Below are 19633 nucleotides of genomic sequence, written 5' to 3'. Positions count from 1 at the left end.
GCTTTCAAGCTTTGAGATCTCTACTTCCTGAGCAGCTTGAATAAAACTCAGTGTTAGATTCTTGGTGGAAGGCTAATCATTTCCTGAAGCAGAGGGAAAGGAAATGTTATAAGGTAAAACATGAGATTTAATATAACATGGTCTCCCAATCAACTCCCCCAGCTGCCTGCAGTTGAACATGCTGCTCCAGTGATTCTGCAAGCCAGCACCGGCCAGCGATGCAGAGAGTTCCCTAATCACCAGCCTGCAACCTCCCCTATGCTCTGCACCCCAACTCTTCTCCATGGCTTCAGAGACAGGGCTTACTAATTCAGTGAGCCATTCTGCAGAAGGCATACAATAAAAAGCGAAAACTATTTTATTCCGCCCTCAACTCCCACAGCATTCTGGCCTCACGGGACTACACAACAAAGTGTGCATGTGCGCAAGCACAAGACAAATCACACACAGAGTAATTCTGCTAAGAACGTACAATTTCTACAATGTCCCCTTTCAGGAAGAGGTGACCTTGAAATACACTTTCAAGGACAGAAGTCTCCTGAAGTAAACTGCTGTAATTCAGGTACCTATATCAGAAGTACGTATTATGGACAATGAAATTCTAGAAATTAATTTCAATATTCCAGTACTGATTTTCAGTAGAAAACAGATCTGAGCAAAAGAAGATTCAAGCCCTTTCTGATGTTAAATGTCTTAAAAATTTTGCACTATAGAGTTTAGCAAGGCTGTGCTTTTAGCCCTAACTCATTCTATCTTGTCATTTTATATCAACCACTGACAACAAGCACACAGATTCTTCAGCAGTTATAGCTAAATTAGAACCTCTGGCTGTACCTTACTATTTTAAAGCAAGTCCATTGTGTGAAGGGGGAGTGGAAAGTACAAGGGAGGAAGGCGTTTATAAACTACAGCCCAGAACTTCAGTCTTAAGAGCCCAAACAACCAAAACAAATATTTCAGTCAGTATCAAACACACAAATGCCTTTTAAAGAGAGATTTGCTATGGTGTAAGTGAACTTAGTCATTTGCCTGTCTACAAATCTTGCCACTGCAAAGACCTGTTATCTAAATGAGTAGAATCAATATTCTTTCTGATTTCTACCAACATCTCAATACATTACTTTCATACAAGCTGAAAAATTTGAGGTGGTAATTATATTCTCTTCTGTACATTTTAAGAAAGGCAAGACCAAAACAAACCTGGTAAAGCAGGAGAGAGCTCGTTATATCCTCCAAATGAAGCATTCCGGACAAGCTTTCGGCCATCAGCTCTTGAAGAAAACACAGATGAAATCCCAGCACATGAAGAAAACCTACGTCGCACTGGACCCTCTTCCCTCATGAGTTAAGGTGTTTGTGTAAGGATTATGTTCTCTGTGAAAGCTGGCTAGCATTAGCTGCTTGGAACAAGAGTGTTGCAGTAACAGCCTTTTACCTCACATTCTGATGAGTAAGATACAAAAGGGAAAAAAAGAAACAAACGAAGGGCATACGTGAAAAATGCAGTGTAGAGACAGAGGCTGCCAAATCAGCAGCAAGCCAAGCAACACTATACTCCTCTCATCAAACCCATTAGGACACTTAAAGCAGAATGGCTTTGCTTCAGCTTCTCATTTCCACAAAAACACTGCATCTCATTTTTTACATCTCAGTTTTGGTCCTACTCATCTCTGCTTTCTAAGCACATAAAAATGGTGATTATTTAGGTTTTAAGGATTCATTAAATCAATTCTTTTCCTGTTAGTCTTTCAAGTCCCAAATTTATATTGCACAAAGCACAACTCGTGAGTTATGTGGCTTCCCTATTTGATATTGTGATATACTACAAGAACCCAAAAAAGAAGCCGATGCTATGCGTTAATGCCACCATGTTGAACTTTCCTGTTTAGGCACTTACCTAGCTAGCTTTCATCAACTGATTGCCATGGCTTCTACATCTTCAGTACTTATTTGTATTTTAAGGGTGAGATGATGGCTTTGTCTTCTCTAGTACTCTGCCATATTTATATATGCAAACCAGCCTTACTCCTCAAAGAGTTGTACAAAGTAAACTCCGCAGAAAGTGTTTTTTATTATTAATGCCCCAAATATTTTATGCAATGAATAAAACACTTAAATGAATCAACTTAAATTTTAAACATAAAAACTTCCAGTAAACTGTGCTTCAATTCTGGAAATCAGCTGATTCAAACTGTCCTTGCTGATAGCTACCAGAATAAAGTCAAACAAGCTCTCCCTAACCTCCTTCATCCACTGCTCATTAGATCAGCTACTTCTTTGCCCTGACAACTAGCATGCATGGCCACTCTTCCATATGTGGAATTTCCTCCCCATCTGGTGCTTCTCTGCTGATCTCATTTTCCCCATCACACCTTATTTCTGACAAAATACGTTTTGAAACCTACTGTTTGCTGGAAAGCAGAAAAATAAGACACTAAGAATTGGCTTGAAAATAAGAACTGTTCCCCCTTATACCATATTAGAGGTCTCCTCTTCTTACAAATTGAAACGCATGTTACAAATTAAATCAATGGTAGTGTGAATTTGAGTAATCCTCAAATAATACTGTTTACTCCAGCTGCTTATGCAAAGAAGTTTGCTTTCTATTTGTGGCTTAGTAATTTCAGTTTACATCGGCTCAACGATAATACAGTAGTATTTCAGTAGATAATGCAGAAGTATTTTGTAAGCCCTATGAAAGGTTTTAACTGTGCAGAGTGTATCTGCATTAGTACCTACATTATATACACTAAGACACATACAGAAAACACTGAAAATAATTTTTCTGATTATGAAACATAGTAGCTGCCAGGATGCTATGAATCACTATAATTTCTTCACGCTCTTAACAGATTAACATCCCAATACATGTCAAGGAAAAAAGATGTAACTGAAAAAACTCAGTATGAGCCATCAATAGAAAACATTGTATGACGATACGAAACTTTTCACTTCTTTCGCACAAGAAGTGAAAAACTCCATTCACTTGGGCACAGGAAGAGGGAGAAATTGGATAAGCATGTCATGTATTCAGGCCTGTCGCCATTTATCCATTACTGTCTCTCATACTTCCCTTAGGTGAAGCAGTCTTTGTCCAGATGTCCCTGAAGGAACAGAAAGATCAGCTGAAAAACTTAAGGAGCGGAATGGTGAGACAAGGAGGAAATTCAAGGGAGAAGAAACCACTTTTTGCCTTTTTTTTTTTTTTGGATTATAAACACAGCCCCACATCACTTCCCCAAATCTATCTTCTTAACTACAAAACAGAGCAAACTGTCTTGGTACAAATCTCTCCAGAATATGCATTTTATTTTTTCTAATTAAAATCAAGAGAAAGCTGCAGTAGAAAAACCTCTGTTTACACACAGAAGGAACTGTATCCTCTCATTACAGACCTTTCTTGCCCAGTTAATGGATCTGTTATCTCACGTTTCAGAGCCAGGGTTATGACCCTGCCCGGGTACACTCTGCTGACACTGGTATCGGCATGTTTCCATGTCCTGCACCATAACGGCAAGGGTCGTACAGAGGAACAGGAGGCTCCACCACCAGCCACCCACACCGCTTTGCCTGCATCTGCCTCCAGTCACTGTGCCAGCCAGATCTGGAGCCACTACTATAAGCATGACTCTGCGAGCCTCCCAGGATCTTCCACAACAGTCTTCTCTGCCACATCATCTTAATTTTACTGAAAAGCAGCTAGGGAGCCAAGGGCTTAAGGAAACAACGTAAACCTGAAGGTTTTTGCCTTCTTTCTCTCCATACCTTCCCAGGTCCCTTGACACTGTTCATGTAGCCAAACTGTAAATGAGAACAGATTAAAAACCTCTTTCTCCTTCCCATGGCCTTTTCTCCATTTAGAAGTGAAACTCAAATCTTTGGGTAGATAAAATTAAGAGCTTCAATATGGAAAATGTTACATTTCCCCTCTCTGAAGCTATCTCCCAACCAATGAAGCTGTTATCTGGGTACGATGAGTACTTTCTGCTTTAACTCAACAGCAGTACAGGAGAGGCAGACTCTGTGCCTTTTTGCCAAAATCTGACTCTCTCATCACCGCAAAGGAGGGGAAAAAGAAAAAAAAAAAAGATCTAATTTAAGCTTCCTCCTTCATCTCCCCCCCCCCTACCAATTCATCCTCATATTTCACTTAAACCTGCAGTGCTAAAACAGTTAATTACATGGTTTGGCTGTAAAACTTCACTAGTTCTCCACCTTTTCAACAGCTTGTGATTTATTATGCCTGCGAATACTTGTATACACATGCTCATTTGCTTCAACTACTTCAAAGCAGTATATGTTGATGGAGAGACAGCTGACATACAACCAAATGGCTGTTAGATCAAAAGGAATCTGTAACATTTTTAAAAAATGAACATTCTTCTCCACCATGTGATTCTAGGCTAAAGTTAATTTTAACTCTTGAACATCAGCCTGCGATATTAAACGGGTTTCTGCTGTCCACACGCTCAGCACCCAAAGCTCTTAGAAACTTTTAATTCCTTGCAATAAATTTGATTCCTGAAAGGACAAAGAGGTGCTTTTAAGTAGTTGGAAGTGCTTTTATTTGCATGTTCTGTACATAACAATGGAAAGGTGCACGTCATTAGCCACCACCTATTAGACACACACACAAAAAAAGTCCTTCTTCTTCTTCCCTCCCTGGAAACAAATTCAGACAGAATAGGTCAACCTACTGATAAAACCGGAACTAGTATCATTCACTAGGTGATCTTAAACCAACGTCTCAGGGAGCCTTCTATCCTTTTGGTATCAGTTCCCAGTGCCTTAATAATTGATATACTTGAAAAATGCACTAGAATACACAGCTTGGAAGTTTACACAGTTTCAAAATACTGACAAATAGAACTACAGCCAAGTCCAACTGCAAAAGTCAGACATATCTGAAAAGTCTGCAAAACCAAAAGTATCTGCACTCTAGCCTAAATGCATCAGGTGTGTGCCATAGTCTATCTATATATCAAAAAAACGAGATTCCTCACACCAGAAGTTAAATACCTCATGAAAGCAGGGACTAGACTAAATACGCTACTGAAAGGGAGAAAAAGTCTTCTGGTTTCTGTTTTATACAATAGCTAATTCAATTGGAAGAAGAAAAAAAAAACATGACAAATATTTATGCTATGATTCTATGATCTATCTTGGGCAGTGGGGTGGGGCAGTAAATCCATTCTCAGTCAATATGTTGAACACCTCTTTAGAGGAGGAAAACTTGTCTGTTGTATACATTTTCGAAAGGACAGAATGAATTTCTCATATCAGCTACTCAATCAGGGCTTCGTCAGTAGTAAATGCTGGCTGAAAAAACAAAAATCATAATCCCCTGCTTAAGACATTTTTACAGGATATTGTCTGGGGCAAAACTTACATCTCAGTATACAAAACAAAGGCAAATAGAAGACACATGAAATTCCAACAGTGCAGGAACACTTTTGTCAAAGCCTGGCTTTAGTTTTAAAACATTTCTCAATTAAGAATTGAGAAATTCTCATTTCTCATCAAAAAAGACCTCTCGGAATTGTACAGGTATGAATTCCAAGCATGGAAACTGAACTCAAATCAAATATACTCTGAACTATCCAAATGAGGAATTTTAAATATAATAATCCTTTTTATATAGATTTTAGAAGTTTAAAATTATGAGAACATTCTACAAATTGATACTGATGCAATAATACAACTAAGAGTATACCTAGGGATGCAAAGTAAAAAATTATTCATTTTCCCCTTAGAGCTGTATAAGGAAAACCCAAAACCTTCTTAAAACCAAACTCTGTAAAAGATAAAGGGAAAAGAAAGAGGAAGGAAAACTGATGGTGTAGCAGAGAAGACAGAAGCTTTCTAGACTTGCCTTTCAAGTCTGACAATAATTTACCCTGACATCTCGACAATACTATGTTTTCCAGTAGAATTCTCCCCCCTCAGTTCAACAAAAGAAAAGGTCATACATAATACTCTACGTGCACTAGTATACACACACTCTTTGTGGTATGCAGAAAACAGAAAAAGGAAACTACTAGAATATCATACCTATAAACAAGTATTATCCAACACCTGATTTTTGCACATGGACTTTAAGTGAAAATGTTTTTCTCCTAATTAACCAAAAGGGTATTAAAGATATACCTGCCTTCAAACACCGGTGTTTGATTCAGAAAAAAGACATCTGAACCATGATGCTACAAGTCGTGTCAGTAGTTTACAGTGGCAAGTTTGTTTCACCAAATATTCTTCTGTTCTCTGGTATTTCCAAGTCGAGTGCAGTTTAGCTGAGGAGTAATGCCAGAGGCATGTCTGAGAGTGGTTGTGAATGAACACCAAGGTTCCAACTGTACTCGGCTGTACCTCATTGCTTGCTAACACTCCTGCACAGCTCCTCCCACCCAAAGTAAACAGGCTTGCTCACTGCTCAGGTTTCAAGTTTTCATCTCAGCCCTTATGAAATTCTCAAGGTCACAGTTCAGGTTCAAGTAGGCCGGCTCTGCAGAGATTGTCATGGAAAGGGAGAACTTGCTCGAGAAGTTTCACAGTAATCTGCCCTGCTGTGCCTTTCAAACCCAACACTTTCATAAAGCTATAACCCACACAGAAAGGAGTACATGCAATTAAGCCAAGCCACAGATCCTGGGTGGAGTAGCATTTCAGAAATGGCAAGTTTTAATAAACACACAATGACTTGCAGAGAGGAATGTGCCAGAGTAAGTAAGAAAGCAGGAGGTCAAGATAATACATTCAGGAGACTAACCACACGTGGCAGAACTTAAAACATTTCACAAGAAATTCAGTCTCGTAACAAGCTAAAACCTGGGGTCAAACTCCTTCCTTGATTACTGTGACTAGAACCTCACTCACATCCCACCTGAGCCAAGCATCACTAAAACTATCCCAAATATGTCACAGAATTTTGCAGAATTGGGGCTTCACCTCCATGAGGTACACTCCATCATAAAACTGAAAAGTGACCACCCATGTCACTGGGGTCACATCTCTGCAGCAGTACAACAGATAACCCAGAATTACCTAAAGAACCAGTCTACATGGCTCCTATACACTGCTGATTACAAAATACTTCCACATCATCAAAAGACAAGGTAAAACAAATTAAAACACCTCCCAAGAATACAGCAAGTAAGAGCAAGGCTCCAACTGCAAGGGCTTGCAGGGTTTTAGACAGAATTACCATGTGGCAGGAGAAAGCAAAAGGGTTAACATTTTTCTAAGACATAAGATGCACCTACCCTACACAGAAGGTGCTGACTTCAGAAGTTAATATTTACTGTTAATATGGAAGTGTTAAAAAGTAAGCTTCTTGGAGAGCCTCAGTTTCTTCTCTAGCACTGAGACAGCGAGACAGACTTGGGGAAAGATTAAATGGGGTAAAAAAAGCATTATATGCTTAGTAATAAGTTGCTCTTCCTAAGTCAAGATAACAAATTATTTAGCCATTCTTCAGCTTCTCTACTGAAAGTACAGATAGAGTGGAGGGAAACAGGAGACTGCATGAAATTACTTCCATGACTAAGACTGTCTTGATGTCAACAGTAAAGTCAAAGGAAACGTAAGATTTAAAACAGAAATCATTATCAAAGATGAAATACATCCCAACTACCCAGGAAACTGGTTGATTTGGAACCAGATAGATTGTCAAGATTTTACCATCTGCAAGCCAAATACCATTATTAAAAAGAAATATTAACACTTTGAAAGTGCTAGTTGAAAGAAAAGCAGGAGCTGGCATTTCAGCAGTGATCAGTATTCTACCAGTGGAGTTACAGCCTCCCGCAAGTTCAATGTACGCATCTGCTATAACCAAAGGCGCACGGGATTTCTCTCTCCAGCTCCCTGTGCAGTGTCGCTCTGCTGTGGCTTCAGTTTCGTGCACCCATATGAACAAACAGGGTCCCGTGACCTCCTGTCAGAAATCTGGCCAAAGGACTGAAGCCAAGTGCCCATTTCAGGAAGAGTTGCTAACACTTTGAAAAGGACTCAAGTTCACTCACACAGGGCTGCATCTTTCCTTCCACTGGATCACATTAATCTGTTTCCCCCCTGGCAGCTGTTAAGAGTAGATGCGTGCTACGACTCCAGAGCTTCCTGCATGCTGACCACCAGTGAGCCAGAACAGGTATGATGACAGTGAGGAGCTCCAGATATTTCTTACTGCCTTGTCAAACAAAACATGCTGCTGCTACTGCTGTCAACTGAGCCAAACACCTGAAACAAATGTTTTTTAAAGGCTGCAAGTTGTACAGGTCTACAACAAACCACCTTTAACTTGTTCGCTGCCTTGTGTAGACAGTAATGTCTAAGTCTTGTATTTTCTTGGTCATTATGGCTCCAAAGTCATCTCATTCCTTCAGCAGGTAATAAGTGTTCTTTAAGATCTACTGCTTGAAAACATCTAGTTTTCACTCTCTACCTTCTCTCACATGCAAAAATAGTCACATTTGTATTTTCTCCCTAAATTCAGCATCCTATGGATTTAAATCCTAGCATGTCCTTTAGATGTTTACTCTGTAATAAACAGCCTTTAGTACAAGCTCAGCACAGACAAAAACGCCCTTACTCTCCCCCAAAATCAGTGTCACCTCCTCCTTTCTGTTTATTGTGATCATCTTCATTATTGGCAGATCTATAATTCTGCTTCTACTGTCAATCCACCTCCCTGCACCTACGCAGCTTCTGTTTCTCAGTCACACAACACGGAATACATTTTCATCATATTGCAGACTGAATTAACTACCACTACTCTACTGGAAAGGAGGGGCAGATCCTGCTGCTTAGCTCAGCTCATGCTCCTTCTGCGCACACAGTTCCACTGCTTACCCTTATTTGATGAGCTGACTTAAAGAAAAAAAGAAACAAACAAACAAACAAACAACAACAACAACAAAAACCCCAAAACCGACAAAAACAAACAAACCAACCAGGAAAAAGACAGCAAGAAGCTGTTAACTTAGCTCAGAGATGTACACTATTGTAAAATACATCCTCAGTCTTCCATCATGGTAACATGCTTTTCCCAGATACTACTTACATTTTCACCCTATCTGCATCTCATCAATGCTTTGAATAAAGATAGGAAAAATAATGAGGGCTGATACAGCCAAGTTCATGAGCACAGGTCATTGTTACTCACACGAAATATAGAACTAGAGCTCTAAAATCTTAATGCATCATCTGATAAATTGCCAGCCTTAACATATCAAATGTAATATTGTCAACACAAGCACCACTGCTACTTCTTCCTGTGTAAGTTTCAATGATGCTCTCATTAGTACTACCTGCAAATTAGAGTCCTCACCCAAATCCACAAAAACTGAAAATCAGAAAATCTTTCTGTAATGAATGCTGTGAATTTTATGTTCTTTATGGGAATTTTCACCTCCTCACACTCGTAAAAAATAAACCCAGAGATTATCTCCCAAGCAAATAAACACATATGTAAGTTACTAGCAAGTTAAAAAAAAACAGAAAGCATTTCATCATATGTACTACGTAACATACACTCAAAGGCACAGAAAGAACAGCATGAACTCTCATTAACCAAAGGCATAAACAGACAATATGAATCTTGATAAAAAGGAAAAGTCAGACATTTTCAAACATCCTATTATAGAATTTTTAATCTTACTATCTTAATTAGATTTCTCTCTTTTGCACAAGCACAGCTTATTATTATTTAAGCATCTGTGCTGTTTTCATTAAAAGTTTGAAATATGTTTTTACAGCATATTTCTAAGTTAGAAAATATCAAAATACCCTTCTGAGAAGACTTTTTTCATAAATTTTAAGTGATCACTATTTCTATATTAATCTATTTTAGCCAATAAATAAAGAAGTATCCCGATGTAGGTATAAGTTAACAAGATTTACAAGAATCCAATTTACTAGGGATAATTTGTGTAACAACATAAACAGCTTACATCAGCAAGCAGAGTTCTGTTCTACAGCTTTTGAAAATGCAGTCTTGGACTCTACATTTTCCATGTTCATTTTTTAACTGTAATAAGATAGTTTTGTCAATGATTCCTTTTTGTCACACATAGGTAGGTTAAAAAAAGTAAAAACTCAAAATAAGGTCAATAAAAGTTTAGTAGCTTGCCTATTAAGGGTTAATAACATTCTCAACTATAGAATGCAAACACAGAAAATTAGCTAAATTTACATTGTTCGATTCATGTGTCAGCTGCTAGAACTAGAAGACGTTTTAGCAGTCCTACCATCTCTATGCATTACACTTACAAAAAATGGTCTTGGTGAGTTGGCAAGGCCACACTAGCTCACTACAGAGCCTAAAACCACACTACCTCACAAAAGTAAGCAAGGCTTTACAGCAAAAGCTAACTCCCCAAACCCACTAAAGTTTCCATCAAAAGGCTACTGAATTATTTAGCTCCAATTCCAAGTCTGACAATTTTAAATATTTAGCAAAAAGGCAGTATGATCATTTAGTATGTCCAAGGCACAGAAAACAAGGAAGATTTCACTGCCTAGCAGGTAAGGTAGAAGAAAACCAACAATGCTCTGAACATACAGCATACCAGAAGGCAACACTAACATGCACAGCATTGACAAGTTAGAGACAAGACCAACTTGGCAGATGTTAAGAAAAGACAATTAAAGGCTTCAAAAGTTAAAATTCAAAAGTTAAAGACTGTATGTGGGGAAAAAAAGGAAAGATTTCTTTCAGAAAGTTTGATCTTGCCAAATCTTTATCACTGTTGGATCATTTCCCACCCTGATTGGAGAAGCAAAGTAATCTGTTTGAGTGAGTTGTTAGTGAAAGAGTCTAGAACCTGCTTCCTTAAAGTTACACAATGAAAAGTCAGGTAAAACAGTAAAAGTTTTCAAGATCACCTCAGTGTGGAGATACTCAAGGCCAATTTCACAAGGAGTTCCTCAGTTATGATGCTGAGAAGCTTCACAATCTGAAAGCTTTCCTTTGTTTAGTTGAGTTTACAGCTCTCATGAAAATTTGTATTCCTGGCTTTCCAAAAATTGTGGTCCTACACAGAATGCTGACTAGTTAAGTCAAGTTTGTACCTTTATTATATTCTTTCTTACACACTAGATGCAAAAAGCTAGTCTTGAGGTTTGTTTTAATGGCTCTTGAACCTCAACCCAGCCAAGCATTATCAGCGTTGGCACTAGATGGCACTTGGATTTTGGTATTCTCCAACTTAAAGCCATTGATGTTTGAAGGCTCAATAAATTTATTTTATAGAACAAATTGTAATTCTAGCATTATAATCAGCATTGGCTTATTCTGACCCTCTAGTTAACTAATGATGGGCAAGGCAGAAATTAACTAAACCCACAATAATTAAAATTACAAGTCCATCACAGAACCAGTGCTATATACAGCTGAGTTAGCCTTTCAACACTGAAATTCTGCATTGGCTCCATAAAGTGGTAGGCACAATAAACAAGCATAACCCCACCATCAGTTTTTCTAAAACTTTTCTGTCAAATAGCCTTGCTGAAGCTTTCTATGGAAGTGAGTCTGACCTCCACACCTTTAACGGCCAGTATGTAGCCTAAAAAATAAGCTAGTGTTCAGCCTCAGAATAAAGGACAACATCTCTTCAAGTGTCTTAAAAACATTATGTAAAACAAGAAGGTGCAATTTCTTCCTGCAAACATTATGCAGAATAATGACAATGTAAGTAGATTTTTGCTGAACCATCACTAAACAATGATGCCAGATTGAGCTGTACATTCGCAAAACAGACCAGCACTGGACTCCAAAAAGAAGACCCCCATCTCTGGCTCAGATGACGTACTAAGTTTCATCTCACAAGAGTGAAAGGAGCGAAGAAGGAAGAACTCATGTTTTAAACTAAGAAACCAAATACAGGAAAAGAAAAGCTTTCTGAAATCCAGAGCTATTGTCACATAAATTAAACCCCAGTACTTACACATAAGAGCACTTAAAGTTATGAAAAACTTACAATTTCACAATGACACATTACATGGTTCACCCTTGGTTCCCAATAGGAAGCCAATGGCCCAAACAGATTTTAAATGTTTACCTCCATTCCCTCATATTAAGACTCGAGTTCTCACCTACTGGAACAGGTTGCCCAGGGAAGCTGTGGATGCCCCATCCCCGGAGGTGTTCAAGGCCAGGCTGGATGAGGCTTTGAGCAACCTGGTCTAGTGGAAGGTGTCCCTGTCCATGGCAGGGGGGTTGGAACTTGATGATCTTTAAGGTCCTTTTCAACCCAAACCATTCTATGATTCTATATTCATAATACTTCTAATTAGGATCTTATTTAAAACACAAACAGAAGACACATTAAGCTTCGTCCAGTAGATTTTCAAAGTGATGGGCACTGAGCATGCCTCTCCCTGGACAGCTGCTGGCCAGCCAAAGAATCTGGCACATGTGGTGGTGCTTCCCCACTAACACCAAAGACCACCTCTTCACAGGTTTCACTTCATTCCAACTGATTTATTTTTAACCACAACCTCTATATAAAGCTGGCCTTGCCACACAGGAGGTTTTGTTCAGGTAACAGGAAACACAGGTAATGGTGGCCAAAAAAGGCATCCAGCAACATCCAACTGTCCAGTGGCAAAAGTCAAGTACCCATGTCACAGCTCCCCTTTATATACATTTAATCAGTTCTTTGTAGGCTGTATCATACATTTTTCTGTTTTGATTCCCTTTTATCCTGTGCCTAGAATGCTTTTGAATTCTTTATTTGCATTACCCATCTCCTAAGCATGCATTCAGGTGCCAGTGAGTAAAAGTATCTCTCTTTAGTTCATAGTAAATGCCTTTAAATACTGTATCTAGACATTTCCTGTATTTCTGCATATTCTCATCATACAATACTATAGGCATATTGTACAGACCTTTGTTAATTGGATTTCAGTTACAACAGTCAGCCTCAAGTACTCCATCACTTTGAACTCTGTTCTACTTCGTATTTTCAGGCTTGGACAGTCTATCTTCTTCCCTATGTAATAAGCTCACATTTTCACCGGCACTAATTTCCCTGTAGGAATAACTACCACAGAATAACCACCCAACTTCTAAATGTCGGTCAACCACATCCATAAAAATCAAACCAACACCTCCCAAGTTGCAGATATGTTCGTAATTAAAGGTTGCTGAAGCCTAGTCCACATCATACCTTTTCACTACAGAAACTGACTGCAAGCCAAATTCATTGGTTCATGAAACTACAACCTCATTTCTAATTGTGCTCCTGGACGACTAAGTCAGTGATGACCGATCCTAAAAAAGGCCCAGATATATTTAACCAGCTTAAAATCACTTATATAAGCCTGGAAATAATCAGAGGAAAAAGAAATCAGAAGAGAAGATGTTATCTGCAAGGAGTTTGACGTAGCACAACCAAGTCTTGGTCCTTTTCAAGCCTATTTTAATGACTTTCCTATCACTGAAAGCCCTTAAAAAAGCACAACAGTTTGCTTTTATAAATCAGTGTGAATAGCACCATTAAAAGGAAGTCTTTATTACAATATTCAAATACACTTCTTTAACTACAACATTTGTCTACTGAGGGATACAAGACAGCACATAGAGAGAATAACCAAAAATTTATTTAAACATAATAAAAATTACAAACAAGTTATATATGTATATTCTACAGAAAATAATTCCAGACTAAGCACAACGCATACCAGAGAACATCAAGTGCTCTTCCAGTGAGATAACAGCAGCTTTCAGAAAAAATATCAGCACTAGCTGTGGGTAGCACTGAAAATATTACCGTAATAATTCTTAAAATACACTAAAAGACTACCAGATTCAACACGGTAACAACTATCTTAGGTTTCAAAGTTTTTTTTTTTTTCTTTTTACCTGAACGGTACTGAATGGGAAAAAAGGAAAATGATTTAAAGTTACCTGACAAACTGACGTTATTATTCTGTCTGACTAATATCGTTACTTTGACAAATCAAGCTATGGGAGTTAGGGAGGCTCATACCAAAAAAAAAATAATCTCAGGAACACTCTGCATAGCAAGAACTAAAGGAAGTTTAGATGACTACCATGGCTGCCTGAAGTTTTCACAGAGGACTCCACACACCATAACAAACATGTCTAATGATATCCTAGGCACTAAGACAACATAAGCAGTTTCAAATGCAAATAAGCACAAGGAGAGCAACTATAGCAACACCTTCGGTCTGCTGACAAGTTTCATTTGCATCCAGTCAGCTCACATGGATCCACTGACAGTTTGTTTTCAACAGGTTTAACAAGGCAGAGGGACTATTTGAAAACTGTCAACAAGTAGGGCTGAGACTTTTCTGAAGAGAAAGATCTTTCAGTAGAAGTAATTGCTAAAAGATCGTTATACAACAGTTCCAGGCTTAGGTGGTGTATCATAACACTTCTGTGTAAAGATAAAACTTAAATATCTGGAGACATTAATGTGACCATTGGATACAGGGTTACACACAGATAATGATTTGCCATCACATGGACTGTTCTCCCACAAATCATAGCATGCTTTAATAAACTAGTGCACTACATAACACATTTTTTTCTCTTTCAGATTAACACATAAAACTACAAAGAATTACATACAATACTTCAATATGCTTTCTTCCTTACCTCTTTATTGTGAAAGGCAGTGTTTCCGAACCAACATTTGGAACAGATAATGAATGTCAGCATTTAAGTTCTTTAAAACCTCTGTAAAAAAATAGCTTTGTCTTACCATGGCTGTGGGCAGTTCCTGGGCTGAGAGATGGCTGGAGTAACTCTTTGGTTGGAGTAAAATAGGCTTCTTTCCCCTGGCGCTGGCTCATTTTTCCTGGAGTTAAAAGCTGTGATTCATCGCTGTTTGTTACCACTGCTGAAATACAAAACCGATGTTCATTCAATTATGTTATGTGCTTGTGTATAGATTTCTATTAACAATTTCACTGCTATTTATGAAACTTGTATTCAAATACTGCCCTGCAAAACTTCTCATTCTAGAAAATGAGGATTTCAAATCCGATATTTGCTTTGGAGGGGATGGCAGAAACCAGCTGACAAGACCGGTCTAAGCCATGAGGCAGAACATGAAAACAAAAACTAGGAGGAGGTAGGAAAGGCTGCTAACTTCTGAAATCCTGCTTTCTTCGACACCTTTGTGATAGTTTTTGGTTTAACTAGCCACAACACAGCCAACTCAGGAAATGGCTTGCCAGATCAAGCTGCACCACCATCCCAGAAAGCTAAGGTGAATGTATGTATGTACATCACAAGAAACAAGTCTTATTAATAAAGATCATGGATAGACTCTGTTAAGGGAGAGGTTTAAAGCAGAAGAGTTACTCTCTTATCAGTTACCTTATCAGCCTGAAAGGCTTGTTTAACATCTAGCTGTTTGTAAGATCACCTGGCCAGTCATCCTGTTTATGGTGTCTGTACATTTCCTTAAGCTGCACACAACAAAACTGCACCTCTTTTGATAGTGGAAGAATGGCTGACTCAGTAACTGTGGAAATAGATATACTGACAAAAAGAGATCAGAGGGGAAAACAAAAGATGCTTACTAAAGAAGAGCCTGCCTAAAAGATTGGAACTTACGATGGCAGCTCATTTTAAGAGTTCCCAAGCTTTCCTCAAACAGTTTTAAAAGCTCAGCAGAAGATCTAGGTTAAACAAACAAGTTCCATTTTCTGGATGGAAACTTTACTTCTACTATTGGACGGTAGCCTTTCTTCTACGATTATTACAGTGACAGAAATATTTTTTCAGCAAAGCCTAGCATAAACACAAGGCAGGATGAAGAATGCAAGGATGCCAGGATATCCACCTGTATTATTTTCCTACCTCTGATAAACCATCTAGAGTTCTGCCTCAGACAAACTATACCCTATGCAGACTGCTGCTCAGGAAAAATACGTGAGAAGGTGAACAAGGAAGGCAAAGAGCTCATTTTACCAGTTCAGAGTTCAAGCCTGTCCATGCCAGAAGGCCTATAGTTCAAAGTAGTGACTGACTTTGCTCTTCTTGTAGTACCACCAAACTACCTTTTCATTGTCCTGCACCTACAAGTAGGGGAAAAGTGGGGAGAATGGCTGTTGCTGAAGTCTTGGGAAGGGACTGGACCACAAAAGATCTGGAATCTGAAATGAAAAATAAAAGGGGGTAGAAAACAGCTGCTTTACAAGCTCACACAAAATGGGTCTCTGCAAGGGCAGTGTGCTGTACTCGCCTGTTTTAAAAAAAGTTTCAGATGCACTGAAGTAGCACCAACTTTCAGTCAACTATCTGAAAGCTGCCCTCAAAGAGCCATTGGCCATTTAACTTCACAGGGATGGGACTTCACAGACCACCCTGCTCCGTGGGCGCCCCTGGCCAGCCCCATGCCACTGCAGCAGGCAGTGCTCCAGCTCTGTGGGTGGGATCCTCACCTGCCGTGATGCTGGTTGTGTTTGGAATTGCACTAACAACCCTTTCTTGAGTGACTTGTGCAGAAGGCTCATTTCTTAACAGGCAGCATGTAGCACCTCTAACTTTTTTTTTTAAACTTTAAGCTTTAGAAATGCCAAAGTTTTTTTGAAGCTGTTGAGATGCAATAACTTCTCAGGAGGTACCGGCCAGTAATTGGGACCTTAAGCAAGCTCTGCGCACAAGTTTTACCAAAACATGAACTGAACTGAGTGATGTTAACTCAGTAACACCCACAGGATACAAGCTTCAAGTTCACTACTAAATTCATGCTCCTTTGTTAGCCTTCAGACTCAATGTGGGTCTGGCAAAGACTGCTAACACTGTCAGAAAGGCTCCTTTCCTATAAAACACAGCATACGTATCACCTAACATACAATATCTTGTGGTGAGCGCTTTGCATGCCTGAGGATTTAAGATGAATTTCTTAAATCAAGTGGGCTTTTGAGAAATTCAATGTATAAAGCTGAAGAATTATTATCAGCAGAGTTTTAACATCTCCTTTTTATACAAAGCATTACAAAAGTACTGAACAAATGGAAATAAATCAGTTAAGAACATAAATACCTATCCACACTGTAGCAGCCACTAGGAAGAAGTTGTCCCCCTCCTGCAAAATGTCTCATCCTGATGCTCAGATGTTTGCTTTGGAGTGAGGGGGAAAAGAACGCAACGCAGAAAATACCTGTTGCTCTGAGCAAGGGATAGTGAATAAGATTCCTAAGAGGCTTTAATCTTTTTTTATACAAAAGACTAACGACCCGATTTTTATAGCTGCCTGTGTAATCACAGCTGTAAAATCAGCAGGACCTTCAGGAAGTTAATGATCTCTGTAAAGATATGCCTTAAGCATCGTATGGCAGGAGCTCTGCAACCTTAAAAGACAGAGGTGTAAACAAAGAAAGCTATTACAAGGAAAAGGAAAAAGAACCTGGAAAGGAGAGAAGAAGGGGAAAAGTTATGCTAGTGACAAATCTGAGTTTTCAAGATGCCACTAAATCAAACACCTACCACTTGGAAGCAGATCTTTTTCAAGAGAGTAGATTTAACTAGTAGATATTGATAGATAACTCAGCAACTTGTAGAAGCTCCTTGGCTGCTGTTTATAGCTTCTGATGGATTGACTTTATAAACACTATAAAAAGTATGGTATGTACTTAAATGATCCACTTACTGACAATATTTGATGGTCCTATTGCTAATTTTGAACTAATTTGAAGCATGGAATGATTTTACCCTGGAATTTCATTACATAAACCAACAGTGATACTGAAAGAAAGCAACGGTCATTTACTCTGGTGACCTTTCTCACTTGTGAAATAAGCCAGCATGAATGAGTAAATGATTCTCCGAGTCAAACATGTTCATAGATGTTATATAAAATACCAAACTGAAACTTACAGTCTTGGATTCATGTGTTCCCATGTATCTGCAGTGTGCCTCAAAAACAACACTCAGTTTCTGACTAAGCTTCAAAGCACTCATACTTTCTAGTGAGTTCTGGTGAGGACAACCAAAATGTGACTTTTTTTATTTTTAAAATATTTCTGGGGAACATCTCACCTACAGAAATGATCAGAGGGCTGGAACACCTCTCCTATAAAGAAAGGTGAGAGAGTTGGGACTGTTCAGCCCGGAGAAGGGGAGAATCCTGGGAGACCTTATTCTGGCCTTTCAATACATAAAGGGGTCTTACAAGAAAGACAGAAATACTTTTTACCAGGGCCCGTACTGACAGGACAAGGGGCAATGGTTTTAAACTGAAAGAGGATAGACTTAGATTGGACATACAAAATAATTTTTTTTATGACGAGGGTGGTGAGACACTGGAACAGGTTACTGAAGGAGGATGCCCCATCCCTGGAGGTGTTCAAGGCCAGGCTGGATGAGGCTTTGAGCAACCTGGTCTAGTGGAAGGTGTCCCTGCCCATGGCAGGGGGGTTGGAACTAGATGAACTTTAAAGGTTCCTTCGAACCCAAACCATTCTAGGATTCTAAGTCTTCTTTGGTTTCACATGACATCTCTGCAATTTCAAAGATGGTTTTCTTAGGCATATGCTCAACATGTCCAATAAGACATACAATAGCACGGCCAACCACTCCTTCCTCTCAAAGGCCTCGAAGTGGTGATTTACTTTTAGACTTCCACTTAGGCTTCAGAGCACTCATCCAAGAGAAAGACGGCCTCCATTCATCCCTTCTTTTACCTGAGTGAGTTTAAACCCATACCCTCTATTTCCTTGAAAATGAGCAGAAGGTTATTTTAGAGAAGAAACATCAATTAGTAAATATTAAAGGCTCTTCATGACTCTCTGGAGGGCACATTTCAATACCAACAGAACTATCAGAGCTGATAATACATACTTTGTTCAATTTCCCATACTGGCCATCAAACTACTAATACATAGTTTGTCACTAAGATTCACCAGAAGAAACACAAATTGGGGTCTTCACAGCTAATTTATTTCATCAGATAAACCTATGAAAAAATAAATATCTGAAGTGGCAGATTCCCAGTTCTTCTGTTTGTATAATAAGCATGTGAAAGTGCCTATGTTAATGAAAACAGCAGAAGGACACCAGATATAAGAAAAGGTTTATTATGATTCAATTCTGCATTGTTTTTAAATGTTTGTAATAACTTATATGAGCTAAGACCATTGCTTCTGCATGGATTTCTCACCAAAAAGGAAGAATTTGTGCCTGCACCGTTCCCCTCCCCATATACGCAAACTCTTAATCACAGGCAAAACTATTTTGCCAATCATACAATCATACTAACACCCATGAACCAATGGCACTATTAAGTCTTTGGCTGCGTGCACACACATATATACACACATTGAAGTTTTCCCTATCACCACAGCAGATCCAATCCTTATTTGAGTATTGCAGTATAGACACCTGCTCATTTCCAAAGATTTAAATTTATTGAAATCAAGTTAACTACATAGTGCTATGAACAGATAAGCTCAAAAAAAAATACAACACCAAAACAGTTTCTGAACCATTATTTCTATGTCTTTATTATCTATGCTGCAATAACATTTGAAGGTTTAATTTCAAACTGATAAACATGTCTTTTTCTCTTCCAGATAAGTAATTTAAAAAGATTTATTTTTTTCTAGCCATGACTGGGAGAGATGAAGAACTTTTCCCAATTAAAAAAAGATCAGTTTA

General features: G+C 38.7%; 1 protein-coding gene across 1 annotated transcript in view; it reads right to left on the bottom strand.

The window, feature by feature from the left end:
* Nucleotides 1-19633, bottom strand: part of OSBPL8 (oxysterol binding protein-like 8) — a 54969-nt gene that overhangs the window by 35109 nt on the left and 227 nt on the right. Inside the window, exon 2 of the mRNA XM_010074193.1 lies at nucleotides 14727-14864. Coding sequence (XP_010072495.1) covers nucleotides 14727-14817 — 91 coding nt within the window. The 5' untranslated portion in view covers nucleotides 14818-14864. The remainder of the gene's footprint in view (nucleotides 1-14726; nucleotides 14865-19633) is intronic.

This window comes from Pterocles gutturalis, unplaced genomic scaffold (genome assembly GCF_000699245.1).
Source record: "Pterocles gutturalis isolate BGI_N339 unplaced genomic scaffold, ASM69924v1 scaffold9982, whole genome shotgun sequence".
NCBI classification, from domain to species: domain Eukaryota; kingdom Metazoa; phylum Chordata; class Aves; order Pterocliformes; family Pteroclidae; genus Pterocles; species Pterocles gutturalis.
Note: the sequence above shows the minus strand (reverse complement) of the source record. Positions and strands in the feature narration are given on the sequence as shown.